The 15,489-nt window shown below is 38.3% G+C and overlaps 1 protein-coding gene across 4 annotated transcripts in view; it reads right to left on the bottom strand.

Moving 5' to 3' along the window:
- Positions 1-15,489, bottom strand: part of DCX-EMAP (Doublecortin-domain-containing echinoderm-microtubule-associated protein) — a 137,896-nt gene that overhangs the window by 19,496 nt on the left and 102,911 nt on the right. For all 4 annotated transcript variants that reach the window (XM_067786507.1, XM_067786508.1, XM_067786510.1 and 1 more), the window contains one exon: positions 13,302-13,496. In XM_067786507.1, coding sequence (XP_067642608.1) covers positions 13,302-13,496 — 195 coding nt within the window. The remainder of the gene's footprint in view (positions 1-13,301; positions 13,497-15,489) is intronic.

Raw genomic sequence — 15,489 nt, 5'->3', positions numbered from 1 at the left:
ATCAATACTTCACATATCACTTCTCCCTGAACTTGGTTATACTCGCCAGTGACCGTACGCAACTTTGCTCCAGGTAACGGTTTTACTCTCCTGTTAACCAAGTCAGATCGGATCAAGGAATGAGATGCGCCCGTATCTACAGTCAGTATTCGTTCGTTGCCATCCACATTCCCTCTGACGGTAAGACTGTTCGATTTTCTACCAATTTGCGACACAGATATCACAGGGCATTCAATAGCCGGATCTAGCTCTCTGCCTCTTACTCGCTTTTGCTCATCTCCTCCAGCTTTGCGTTTACGCCCACCCACATTGTTGGAACTATTAAGGCCAAGATCGCAATGACGTGTAATGTGACCAGACTTCCCGCATTTGAAGCATTTGATAACTTTTTCACTCCGCTTTTGCGATCCTTTCAGCGCCTCCAATATTGCGTCTACCCACTCTGGCCTTTCTACTTCCACACGGCGTGCTTTATATGCTGGTTTACTTAATAGGGAGGCAGTTTCCTGGGTCAATGCATGTGATACCGTTTCAGCAAATGTCAGTTTTGGGTTCGCGTATGTAGCTCGCTTCGTTTCCACGTCCCGTATGCCATTTATAAAGCTTTGAATCTTCACTCTTTCCGTGTATTCCACGGGTGCGTCCGCATTTGCAAGATGAGCTAATCTTTCAATATCTGAAGCAAACTCCTGCAATGTCTCATTTGCTTTTTGGTAGCGGTTTTTCAACTCAATTTGGAATATCTGTTTCCTATGCTCGCTTCCATAACGTCGTTCTACAGCAGCCATCAATGTTTCATAACTGTTCCGTTCGTACTCTGGAATCGTCTGTAAGATTTCCGCTGCAGGCCCTTTCAATGCCACGAACAGTGCAGCAACTTTATCTTCCGCATTCCAGTTGTTCACTGCTGCGGTCTTCTCAAACTGTAGCTTAAAGACCTGGAAAGGAACAGAACCGTCAAAGGATGGTGTTTTTACCTTTGTATTGCTTGCTGAAACAGCTGGGCGGTTTAATTGCAACTCTTGTATACGACCTCTCAAAGCATCCACCTCGGCTTCGATTTTTTCCTCAAACTGCGTTATTTTCTCGTCCATACGTGCTTCGAGTTTTGATGATATACGCGCCTCTTGTGCTTCGAGTTGTACTGTTATGCGTGCCTCTTGTGCTTTCAGTTGTGTCTCCATTTTTGATGTAATCTGTGTCGACATTTCTGCCATACGCGTTTCTTGTGCTTCAATCTTGGATGTTATGCGTGTCTCCTGCGATTCTAGTTGTGATGCCATATATGTCTTCTGTTCTTCCATCTTGGATGTTATAGGGTTCTCCTGCGATTCCATATATGTCTGCTGTTCTGCCAGTTGAGATGACACTGTCGATGTTTGAGCAGATATTGCAGCTAAAATCATGTTCAAGTCTGTACTGGTAACCGTCTGCGATGTTTCGTTCTTCTCTTCAATTTTTGTTGTCTCCTCGCCATCAAGATGAAAGACATGCTCTTCCACATCAATTCCTTCTGCTTCCATTGCTTCTCGTAGCCGTGCCTGAAGTTCGAGTTTAACGCCGCTTGTATTCAATCCACGGCTCTCCAACTCCTTCTTCAGTTGCGGGATCTTCAATTCACTTAACTTTGCCATGTCCTTGTTGTCCTCTAGAATTTATTCAACAATTCCTCTTCTGATACCAATTGTAACGAATTTACTTGCAAATCCTCTTATTTGCAATCCTCTGCTAAGTTCGAATCACTAAACTGTTGAATAAATAACTCCAATATTGAATGATGGAAAAATGGCCTTTATTAAGTACTTCACAATAACACTCAAACTGTGCAACGAATAGCTTAATAACCAAACTGATATCTTAAAGGAAACTGACTTTCAAAATAATAGTGCTATTGCTCGCTAGATATCGTCTTACTCGTAACTGCTTGACAATTCAAATCAAACTGAATTACATTTTACTCGCTTGTGCCGCTTTTATAGTTTACGCTGCATACATCTAGGCTCTTCTATTTCCAGAACTTACCAACTATTTCGAGTGTTTATAGTTCTCATATAGTTTCTACTTGTTTACAATTTTCTACTTTTCAGCGTCTCTCAGATGTATGTGAGTTTGTAGTTTACAGTCTCTCGCACACACATAGGCGTATAAGTAAATGCATCTGTGTGTGACATCTCTCGGCTGCCTTATATATGTGTATACATGATTTGATTATTGACGTGAACATCGCTTAGCATCGCCTTAGTGATGGTATAGCTTAGGGATGCTAATATCCGTGACAATAATTTTCTGCGCACTTGATACTGTCTAAGATATTTTTGACAATGGAGTCTCAGCGTTAAGAGAAGCATTCATATGCCAGCTACTGTTGTAGCAACAGGTAGTCGGTTCTGTCGAAATTAAGTTTAGGAGGAAGCGGTGCTTGCTAGAGACCAAAGTGTATGGTCACAAAGACGAGAAAGTAGCATTTTAAGCACAGATAGTATATATACAAAGGAGCTCAGTAAACACTGATGTAGCCCAGCAATTAGAATTGGCCAGAACAAGGTAGGGCATAGTGGAGGTAGTGGATGTATAAAAGGAGATTGCACAACTTTAAATGGACGAAAACATGCAAAATAATTGCAAAAAATTATACTGATTAAGAAGTCTGGGATAGCGGTTACAGAGAGCCACTAAAATAGCAAAGCGCGTTATAAAAACCATGCCACTTTGAACACCCATCATCATCGTCATCATTTATTGGCGCTTAACCGAATAAGCGATTTTGTCAGTTTTGTAACAAGACAACCAGTTATCCCTGCTTCTAAACTGCGGTGTCGACTGAAATTCTTTCTTGGCCGGAGCGTCTCCGTCCATTTGCATAATATGACCTAGCCAAGGAAGCCTTTGGGCTTTTATTCACTTCACTATCATCATATCAGCGTAAAGCTCATACAGCTCATCATTATACCTAATTCTATACTCGCTGTCAGTATAACGGACAGGACCAAACAGCTTCTCGAAAACTTTTCTCTAAAACACTCTAAGAGTCATCTCCTCTTTTCTCAACACCGTCCATGATTCCACGCCATACATCAGGACAGGTATGATGAGCGAGTTGTAGAGAATGATTTTTGTTCACCGAGAGAAGACTTTTCTTTTCAATTGCCTACACTGTCCAAAGTATTGGCAGGAGTTATTCTTTATTTGATTCCTAGGCTTACATTGTGTTTGCGGTTAATGGTGTTTCCCAAATAGACGAAATCCATCACAGTCTTAGTCCGTTTATGTACGTTAGCAGTGACGTGGTTGCGAATCCGCTGATTCTTTTTTGGTGACAGCAACTACTTCGTTCTGTCCTCATTTATCGCAAGACCCACTTTTTTCTCCTTCTCCTGCCGCTTCTAACAGAACAAAGCGCTTAAGCCAAAAGGATGAATTCGAAAATGCACAACACAACGGACAGGCGAATGCGAGAATTGGAAAACACAGCTTTCACATCATTCAGGCAGCTTGGGCAGGGAATTTCTATCATTTTAAATATTTATTAGTTTTAAAAAGAAAATTTTGCGACAGAACAGAACGAATAACTCAGATGAAAATGAAGAGCTGTAGTCATTGAGTAGAGACCATGGCTTTCCAGCCTCCAATGCAATACGAATGTTGTGAAAATTTAAAAGCAAGGTATAGAAAAGAATCTGATGAAGTATCGACAGGTTCCGAAACATGTAATCCACGAATAACTGTGTTTAAGAAAATTTATGACTTTATCTAAATTTCTCTTTTTTTTAATAAAGCTATTCTTATGCCCTCAACGTGATCAAGGCCATATTGAAATGCCTCACGTTGGGCGCCAGTCGTATGCCATGTTTACATTTTCGAAAGAAAGAAACTTGGTAAAAAGGAGAATGTTTCTTCCGGCCGGTCCGTGAGAGCATCACATAGACTGAATGGTTCCATGGTGTTACCAGAATTTTGCTCAACGACATAAATGAAAAAAACATATCAAAAGCCATGACTTATGTTATAAAATATTTCCGTCATCTTGGTAAATACTAAAAACTTTGCAGGACCTATACTACTTGCTGCTTCTAAATCTAATAGCTGTACTATTCATTATTGCTGGAGTCTTAACGTGATCGATCATTACCTCCGCATTTCCAACAACTGCTATCACTGATTAGGCTCAATTTAAAAGCTTTTGACGTCCGAAGGCCCTGTACAGTCAGAATACCTATCATGAGTTCACAGTCCCTTCTTCTCAATGATAATAGTAACATTTGAATCTAAGGTTATAATACCTGCACATGACTTTCGATAATTTGCAGTTCCGCGTTTGGTTCCACGCCCTTCCTGCGCAACTCCCGCTTTCTTTAAATCTCGCCCAATCTGGTTGGGACGTCTACGGAAAAGGCCCCGAAGGATGCGACCTTTTTAGCTAGCCCATCCACTTTTTCATTTCTATCTTGTTCCCATATACCTAACCAATATAAATGTATACTTCTCCCTATACCGATTCCTTCCAGGGATTGCTTAAATCCTAACACACTTTTAGATGTGGTGCTATGCGAGATTGCTGTATTAATTGGCTGTCAATGTAGAAATTGAAGCGGCTATATTTTAAGTTTTTTTTCCTCCAGTGTTTCTATTGCTTTGGTCACACTACAGTGGTCTGTCAGCTTATAGGATTTGTTTATATTTGGATCAGCGCAGTCTACTGCAGACCCTACTCCTTACATTATTATGGTGGCCTTGCGTCAACCTTCCACCTCTATTGTGGCGCTAAGGGCCCTTTCGAAGTGCACATGAGGAATCACGTGGTTGTTGTTGTAGCGATAAGGACACTCCCCGAATGCCTTGGGGAGTGTTATCGATGTTGATGGTCTTTTGCCCGATACAGATCCGGTACGTTCCGGTAACAAGCACCATTAAAGGACTAGCTCGATGAACGATTTGGCATGACTACATGAAACCTTCTCGTTCATGGTATCATTTTATGAGATAGGTGTTTTTTTGTGGTTGTTCACCAAACCAGGGCTCCATAGTATAGGATGAGCTTTACAATCGCTATAAATATGCATTGCTAAAGAAGGTGATAGACTCGCTTACATCGCAGCACTCTTTTACATGCATTAAGTGCGGTGGGGGCCTTCTTCACTCTCTCTTCCACTATGAGCTTCCATGACAACTTACTGTCCAGAATGATCCCTAAATATTTGGCACAACATTTCTGAGCAGCCGTTTTCTCCTCGGACCCTAAATAAGTCGTCGAAATGATGTTTCTTTTGCTTCCATTCAGATCAAAATCAATGACAAACCTATCGAATCAATACATCCCGGCAACAGTAGTTTATTGCATGCACTTTAAGCTCGTTTAAGCAAATAAACACTAAACTTTACCAGACATGCCGTTCATTGCATGACATTGGGCACATTTAAATGAGCGAATTGGCCTTTACAAGTCATTGCATTTCGTTTTATTGTAGCAAGCAATTAAATAAGTATCGGCACGTTTAGATGGGTGTTGAAAGGTCCGAAGACAGACACATAAAATACTCTTCGAATTTATGTAAGCAGGCATGTTTGGTGTGAAAGTGCAGACAAATTTATTCAGAGTGAACGAAAATTGTAAACACAACACCAAAGTTTTGCTTTACAAAATTTCTTTCAAAGTCGAAGGTTAAATTGAAATGTAACTGAATATGTATCCGTGTTGGAATGGAAATTTAAGCTGACGCTTAAGACATTGGCCTTAGCTTAGTTATGGACTTGGTAGGAGGGTATGTTGTTGTTATAGTGTTATGACGTAAAAATCATTTTTAATACGCTAACTCTGTGCTAGATGAAGTGATGAATTTTGCAATTAAAAGCTTTTGGCAAAAAAAAAGGTGGCAAAAGGAAAGGAAGGGAAAGGAGCGGAAATAAAAGAAAAGGAAATGAAAGAAAAACACAAAAGGACGGGGAAGGAAAGATTAGATGTCAAAACCGAAGCCGTAACCGAAACAATTTGTTATTGATGAGTTATCTTTGTTATCCAACAGTTATCGATTTGTTATCGATGAGTTATTGGTTTGTTACCAAACAGTTATGCATTTATTATCGAAAAGTTGCTGATTTATTTTTGAAAAGTTTTCGGTTTGTTATCGAAAGGATATCAAATTTACCATCGAAAACTTATCGATATATACAAATGCACGCGTAGAAAACCTATGCTTTGAAATAAAATGGAGATAGCCCAAGGGTTGAAGTTACGCAACAGAGGTAACTTTACCATAAACAAATAATTTTTGGCAGAGCTTCTTTGGCTTCTTATCGGTAACAACCGATACCTACCAGTAATTGTTTCGTTATCGGCTTACTGTCAAAAGCGAAATTATCGTCGAGTAACCGGCTTGTTATCGACGGGTTTCAGATGTGATATCGATTTTATTTTGAAGTTTTATCGGTATCGGTTTCATGACATACCCATGAGCTGTCGATAACACATCGTTAACAAATTATCAATACTCCTATAGAAATCGAAAATGTTCGATAATAAATCGATAATTTTTTAAGAGCTAGTTGATTGATACTATGCCAATAATAGATCGATAGTTTTTGATAATAAATGAGAAGCTTTTCGATAATAACTCAAAAAATTTTGGATAACATATCGATAACTTTTCCAAAACAAAACAACAGAACGCCGATAAGAAATCGAAAATACTCGGATAATAAATCGATGGCTTTTCAATTACCTTTCAATAAGATTTTGGTGATATGTCAATAATTTTTTGATAAGTAATCGACTAATTTTTGATAATAACTCGATAACGTCTCGATAACAAACCAATAACCCATCGTTAAAAAATCGATAACTCATGGATTACCTTTATTAACGATAATAATTTTCTAACACTTCGATGACATATCGATAACTCCACTATACCTCCTCGATAACACACTCACAACAACTCGATAGCTCATCGAAAAGAAATTGATAACACGCCCTCGTTTCATCGATGACAAACAGATATCTCATCGATAACAAATCGTTAACACTTCGATAATAAATTGATTACACCGACCTGGTTTCGTTGCCGCCTTCGATCTTAGATTGGGTTTTAATTTCTAATCTTACCTCTCCTCTCTCCTCATTTTTGTCTTTCCTCTCCCTTTAGTTCTTTTCCTTATATTTTATTGTTTTGCCTTATTTAGCAGCCATGTCGATATCTAGCCACAAGCATCGTTATTATCATCCACATCCGTATGGGCATTATTATAATGCTGCTTTTTCGCTCCACCAACGCTTCTATGTTCTTTCTTCTTCATAACATTTGATACTTCTACTTCTTTATTTTTCTGTCTTCGTTGATTTCCATCACCCGAAGTGGGCTGGGAAGCCAAGAATATACATTAAACCGTGCTCCAGATTGTCGGGCTTACATCATAATGGTGCTTATTACCGGAAAATAATGGATCAATATCCGGCAAAGGACCATTACAACATCGATAACACTCCCTAAAACCTTCTCGAAATGTCTTCATCGCTACAACAACAACAATACCAGCACAATTACGTTCCAATTCTAGCTTCACCTATAACGTCTGCAAAGACGTTTACATATCAAAAAGTGAAATATAGATTTTACAATCAAACAAATTTTTCTACTTAAGAGAACATTTGTTTATTTCCAATTTAATATCAATCCGCGTAAAATAGTAAGAAGCCCGAAGCATTGTAAGATTTCTTTGCATTCAAAACTTTCCGTAAAGCCCCTTGATGCAACTTTGTATTGTCAGCCTATATGTGGTCTTTAAACTGCCGAAAGGTGTAAATTATTGCGGAATTTTCGACATCCGGCTGAAGGCGTGCGTGCCACTTGTGTAGTATTAAACATCAGCAGCAGTGCGTCCTGCATGTGTTATAACAAACACTGGTAGTACATGACGTATGAGCGCCATACTCGTAGAAATGAATGGCGTCAAGTGATAGTCAAATTGTTTATTTGTTGTTGATGAAGTTGTTGTAGATCGATTTTGGTTACTCAAACTCTTGTCTATTGCAAACATGTCTTTTCCGTAAATATACTATTTAAAAATTAATATGTAAGTAGTTTATGCAAACATGCATAGTAGACTGGGTCGATTTATTAACCGATATCGCGCAATCGATTTTTCGAGAGGATTTGGGCTCGGGAAAAAAAGTTCCACTACGCGTACCCAAAAAAATAATTTTCGAGTCTGCGAAATTTTATTTTTTTGACTTTATTTCGACTTTGATTTTTAAGGTTTTTTTCATGTAATACATACAGTTACACTAGTGAAGTAGCGTTTTAGGTTTGAGAATGGTCTGATATTAAGAATGCGCGTGGGCACAAAATAATAGCTAAGGAAAGTTTAATTGCCTTTCTTTGGAAAGGAGTAAGTGAATTCTGAAGCAGAAAATGGGGCACACGTTCAGCTTATGTGTGTTTATGAAATACTAGCCTTTACAATGAGAAAATATAATATATGGGCTATTCAGATTAGCCTGCTTATACCGAACGGAACCCGAAAACCATGCACAAATAATCCCGGAAGGGTCTCCAAATGATCCTGGAATATACCCGAAAAAGTCCGGAAATTACCCCGACGGGATTACAAATAAGGTGAAGCTAATAATAAAAGCGTCAGTTATTAATATCGGTGAAGGTCAATATACTTAAAATTATTATGTGTAACAAGTAAGGACGTCTTAGTTCGGGTGAAACCGAACATTACATACCCAGATGAACACTTGATATGCTGTTGTTGTTTTGTGTGCTTAATAGTGTTACAAGGCTGCGCAATAATACATATACATATGGTTCTATTCTGAACTAATTTTTCTTCGAGTTATGGCTCCGGAAACATAGAAAATTGGTTAGTCATAAAAGGGGCGGTGTCACACCGATTTTTTTAAATTTGAAGTTTTTCCTATTTATTGTTATATATCCACTTGGGAAATGAAATACCATTGATATAAACCTCTTTTTTGCAAAGATATAGCTTATTTTAATCGTCCACGGCCCTTTTAAAAATCTTTTATATAAAAGTGGGCGTGGTCCTTAACCGATTTCTTTAATTTTCCTTCAAAGCATTCCTTAGAGTAAAGGCGACCTCTCTGCCAAATTTTTTTACGATAGGTTTAACGATTTTAGTTTTATGATTAATAATATTTGTAAAATTGATTTTATCACAAGTGGGCGGTGCCACGCCCATTTTGAAAATCTTTTTCAAATTTTTGTCAAAAGTCTCAATATCAGTTCACACTTGAAATTTCAACATTCTAGATGTATTATTTACTAAATAATCAGGTTTTTTGTTTTTTCCAAAATGCTATATATATGGACGTGGTTATCATCTGATTTCGCTCATTTTCAATACCAATCTATTCTGGGTCCAGATAAGCTCGTGTACCAAATTTGGTGAAGTTATCTCAATATTTACTCAAGTTATCGTGTTAACGGATAGACGACGGACGGACGGGCGGACGGACATAGCTCAATCAAATTTTTTTCGATACTGATGATTTTGATATATGGAAGTCTATATCTATCTCGATTCCTTTATAACTGTACAACCAACCGTTATACAATAAAACAAGCACATCTGGGTATAAAAATTATTAACAAGTAATTGTTCGAAGAGGTCATGGGTCGTATTGGCATATGTGAGCCAGAATTCATCCAAATCTGTCGGGCCGTTTTTGCGTGATTGAGTCACAAGGGTAAACGTCTTGACATCCAAACGTCCAAAAATCTGGGAATCGAAACTTTCATATTTATAATTATTAAACATCTAGGGCTGGGAGTTTTATTCGGATTTTTCAACTATCCGGATAAACCGAATATGCGGATAGCTATGCAAAAAATCCGGCTATCTGTGTATACGGCTATTTAAAAGGAAAACCCGTATACTCGTATGTCCGGATACTTAAATGTCCGAATACTAAATACCCTGGATATTGCTCTGATCAAGATGAAGGCACACTCGTCATTGTGGCTATGACTAACAAGGGTGCTTCCAATCATGAGAGAAATGTTGGAGTCGTTGCGTAGAGTAATATGGTACTATTGACCTTTCTAAAACTAATCTTTTTTTGTTTTTATTGGCAATTTCTCGGAACCTAATTGCCACACCTCGTATACATACGACTGTATAAACGCAGATGACGCTTGGAATAAATGGACGCTAAATGTCTGCTATGACCCTTTCCTCCTAAATGCTGAAATGAATGGCAAAGTTGAACTTGAACTATGCCAAAATTTTGGTATATGTGTGCCAATAAAATTTTATATGGACACAATATTGTAAACCCGTATAGAAGTTGGCTTGATAAATGCATTCCAATAGCTGTGCCTTGTTGACCTTGCTATTTGGCCTTAAATATGCAATTTGACGGAAATTATAGACATTTGGTATGAAATTTCCACGTATTGAACTTTTGTAATGTTAGTAAGTCTACATATACTAGTTAGAGCCCAAAACATCAGCTCAATACATAAATTATTTAGAATAGCGATTTTGTTGTTGCTCTCCTCTTTAGCTAAGATCTTGTTGTTTTTTCTGTTATTTTCACCCACCAATCTATGACGTGTACATTTGCTTTCTATTTTATATTGGCTAATTTGTAGGTACATTTTGAAGGCCAATGCCAGTTGTGATGCTACTTGACTTTGAAGTTATTTTGAAGGTGCAGGAGTAGTTGATTTCGTGATATTTCCTTCATTGACACTTAAACATCTTGGGGTTAGCGTTTTTTTTAACTTTCTTTTTGACCATTCAAATGTTAGCCCAAATATGAACTTTGAGCAAATTGTCTGCATTTGAACACCCCAAGGTGGTGTTCTCTACGTACTACTCTGGGTTGTAGCATTGAATGAAATACTACTCCAGCTTGATAAAAATTAAACGAAATCGTAAAGGGTACACTGAGAAGGCTAAATACCTGGGCGATGTCGAGCGGACTTAATCTTAACCAAAGCAAGACAGAACTGATGCTCTTCAGCAACAGAACCAAAATACCTCAATTTCGCCTGCCTTCACTAAATGGCAGAGAGCTATCGCTATCAACTAGGGAAACGTACCTTGAAATAGAAAATAAGCTAAACTGGTAAATCAATACTGTAAGGAGAGCACAGAAGGAATACATCGAATACTACTCGTGTAAGATAATAGTTAGAAGAAACTGCAACCTAAGGCCAAAACTTACAATGTTGGCTTATACAGCAGTCATAAGATGCATTATATCGCACGGAGTAAAAGTGTTATGGCCAGCCCTGGACAAATAATACAACATTAAAAAACTAAACAAAGTACAATGGGCAGGGGTAATAGGAGCCCCTAGATCCTATCCATCAGACGTGCTAAATATTATCCTCACCCATCTGTCACTGGAACTTCACACATGCATTACAGCTACTACCTCCGCCATGAGACTTAGGACGTATAGATGCTGGAGCCAGGAGCAGCATAACCACAGTGGTATCGTAAGCAAGTTACCCGATGTAGATTCGAAAACAGCTGATTATTCGCTAACATTGAATTTTGACAAGAACATTAAGGTAAAGATACCCTCGCGAACGGATTGGTCAGCCGATATGATGTGTGTACTCACTCACGGTTACAAAATTGACTGCGGTGTTGTTGCTGGCCCATCTCAGAAGTCGTACTCCCAATCCGTCTTCCAAACTCAGCTGGTATCTTTAAAGCAGAGCTACTACTAGGAATATGAATGATCTGTTGATTCCTGCTGTTGTTGTTGTATTAACGACAAAGACACTCCTCGAAGGTTTTGAGGAACCTGGAGTCGCCAGAGCCTCGCCTGCAAAATATGTGTATGATACATTCATATTTGTAACAGGATTCCCCTCGCGTAGGTGAGGTTGACAATTGGGTTGCGGCAGCTTTGAAGCTATGAAGCTTTGTATTGCGCTTATCAAACCCTTGAATCCCTTGAAGGCTTCCTGTTGGAGCACTCTGTTAACGATCGAGAGGTATGTATATTCTCAGACAGCCAAGCAGCGCTCATTGCGTTGCATTCACCACTTACCTCTTCGAAAGCCGTCAATAACTGTAAGAAGACGCGATGCAGCAATCTCAGCAACCATTACTCTCACATGGGTAGCGGGTCAGAGGAATATAAGCGGAAATGAAAAAGTGGATGGACAGACAAAGGCCGATGCATCGTTAGGCATCGCTGCGGCAGTTGCGGTACATCGACCGCTGCCATCAATAAAAAAGTGATATTCGTACCTAAACCGCGATTGAGAATGTGTTGAGGCAAATTTCGGCATAGTTTTTGGGATTATTTCGGGACTGTCCGAGACCATTTCTAGATATTTTCGGGTTATATAAACGACTATTCCGACTACTTCAGTGCTATTTTGGAGTCATTTTGTGCGGGTTCGGAGAAATTTATTTATTAGCATGAATCGTTATAGACAAGCTATCGACTTGTTATCGATAGCAAATTTTATCGATTTATAATGGGCGAATTACGGGCGAGCTATCTTTTGTTATTGAAAAGTTATCGAAAGAAATCGATTTCTTATCAAAAGGTTATCGATTTGTTATTCAAAATCTACGAACTTGCTATCGAAATAACATATATTTAGTATCGAAAAAATATCGATTTTTTATTGAAAAACCCTCGATTTGTTATCAAAAAATATCTGTTTATTTTCAAACAAATATCGATTTGTTATCGAAATATTATCGCTTTTTTATTTGAATTTTTGATCGAAAATTTATCAAGAAATATTTTCGTTATTCAAAAGTTATCGATTTGTTATCGAAAAGTGATTGGTGTGTTATCGTTGAATTTCTTATTTAGCAAATCCTCCTAGCATCACGTTTTCACTAAGCCCAAACTCCACTCTAAACTCCATACTCGAATTGTTATCGATAGCTACTGTTATCGGTTTATTAAGGGCGATTGAAAGTTATTGGGGAAAAAATTATAAGTTATAAAAAGGTCATCGATTTGTTACTCGTTATCGATTTTGTATAGAAAAAATATTTATTTAATATCGAAAAGATATCGATAAGCTATCGCAAAATCATCGATTCGAAGTATTCGAAATATTATCGATTTGTCATCTAAAAGTTATCAATTTTTTAACGAAAAGTTATTGGAAAATATTTATCTGTTATCGAAAAGTTATTGATGTATTATCGAATTGTTATTGTTATCGTTAAAATTCTTAGATTTACAAAAGCCATCTAACATCACGTTTTCACCAGACCAAAACCCCATAAACTTTATTATTGGCTTGAACACCATAAAAATCTTAGTCACATAAACAATATTCACGCACCTGCACCGAATGATCCAAATTATTGATGATTCGTATGACACGTCCAGCACTGCGTTTAATCGATCCCGATGTTGTCGATAATGTGCCCAAATCCGCTTCCATAATCGATGGCTTGCGACTGGCCGGTTTCGAGCCCCAACCCTGATTGCCTGGAGAGGCATACCACATACCGTTCTTTTTACCGTAACTAGCAGGCTATGAAGAGCGCAGAGTAATTGAGCAATAAGTTGTCGCAGTTATGCGGTACAGCCATAGGAGGTCATAGATGTTATTACATACAAAGAAAGAAAGAAGAAAAGAAGAGGGGGAATTATGGAAGTTATTTCAATTTAGTCCAATACGTATGTATATTTGTGTAACCATGTTACGACTTTGTTAAATATTTGAGTAGAATTAACGCCTGAATATTTGAAATATATTTGTGCGTATGCACATTGTAGTTGTAAATCAACTTTTTGTACAAATCTGATATAAATTAAATTGTTTTGTAACACGCACGCATAATACATAAACCAGCAAATAAATGAAGACATAGCCGAATATTTACAAGGCCACGCAGGCATGCGTTTGCCAATGAGTGACCGTGAGATCGGCTAATGCCCCCAATAGAGTGCTTTGTTAAATAATCTTCAAAATTTGCTGCTAAGAGTTTCTGGCAATAACTTTTAGTACTCTTTAGTTAGATTTTGGTGATTTTTTCTATATTCACTACAACTACCAAAATGTGTAGCGAAATTTTCTTAAGGATTCGTTTGTGGTTAAAAAGACTCAAATTTAACTATTCCTTGCTAGAAAAGAAAGTTGCAACTAAATCACATATATATCATACCTCCCCCACTGACTTTTCTTTTTAATTCAACACTAAGAATGAGTCTGAATCACAGTTGTATTTGTGAGAAAAATAAGTACTAGAATATCGTCATCTGACCATTGAAATGTGCGTTGAGAGCTACAGAAAATACCCAGTAGGAATTAAATATGCTTAGCATAATTCTTCATTGCGGTTAATTTTGAATATTGTAAAACAAGTGAAACGAATGTTTGCCAAGACCATTGCCGCTCACTTCACACTAATGAATCCCGGCCATGCTAATGAAGACCTTGCCCGCTCTATCCACCAAATATATATTCACCTTAACATTCAGTGCACAGATATGTGTCGTTATAACAGCGCCAGTAAATTTTTCACCAGACAAGCAACCACATGAAGAGTATAAGCTTGACTGTAAATAAAAAATAAATAAATGTAAGGCGCGATAAACTCCGGAGAGATTTTAGGCTGTGCTTCTCTTCCAATTTGCGTCGTTCTCCTCTTTAATTTTTCCTACAAATTGGCGGGACGGGACCTACTTGTTTTATGCCGACTCCGAACGGCATCTGCGAGGCAGATGAGTTTTCACTGATAGCTTTTCATTGCAGAAATACACTGGGAGTGCTTGCCAAACACTGCCGAGGGGCGACCCCGCTTATAAAAGTTTTCTTCTAATTGAAAAACCATATTTCTAAAATTTTGATGTTGCTTTTCCCGGGGAGTGAACACAGGGCATTCGTTTGGTAGGCGGAGCACGCTACCATCACACCACGTTCGCCGCTTGACTACCATCTCATAAATTCAGTACAGCGAAAGAAATGAAGTCATGCAATCGGCCGGCCAATTGCTTTACAAGTGGTAATGAGCGTTTCTTTGTTTTTACCCCAAGTGCTGAAGCAAGAGATGTGAGGATTTTATGACGGCTCTGGATTTTAGAAATACTTGCGGTTGCATGCTCTCCAAAATGTAGATCTTGATCGAACTTTACGCCCAAGATTTTGGTGTGTAAGACAGTCGGTAGCATAATGGCATGGACGTTGATGTTCAATATGGTCATTTCATTCATTTCATCCCTTTACTTCAAAACGAATGAGTGATTGATCTGTAATCCTTAAGAAATACCTTTCACGTCTTGCTCGCCAGCGGAACGAATGCCATACTCCACCACTTCAATAAGTATTCAAGTATAAGGGTATGGTCGCCGTGGTGTGGTCTGCCTACCACACCGAGAAGTCTGGGCCCTACTACCGGGCAAAGTAGCATTAATAATTTAGAAACAAGTATATTCAATTAGGAGGAAGTGGTTTGGCAAACACTCCGAGTGTATTTGTGCCATGGAATGCTTCTCAGTTAAAATGCATCTATCTTGTAGATGCC

The sequence above is a fragment of the Eurosta solidaginis genome, chromosome 5 (assembly GCF_040869045.1).
Source record: "Eurosta solidaginis isolate ZX-2024a chromosome 5, ASM4086904v1, whole genome shotgun sequence".
Classification (NCBI taxonomy): Eukaryota; Metazoa; Arthropoda; class Insecta; order Diptera; family Tephritidae; genus Eurosta; species Eurosta solidaginis.
This window is presented reverse-complemented; position numbering and strand designations above follow the sequence as displayed.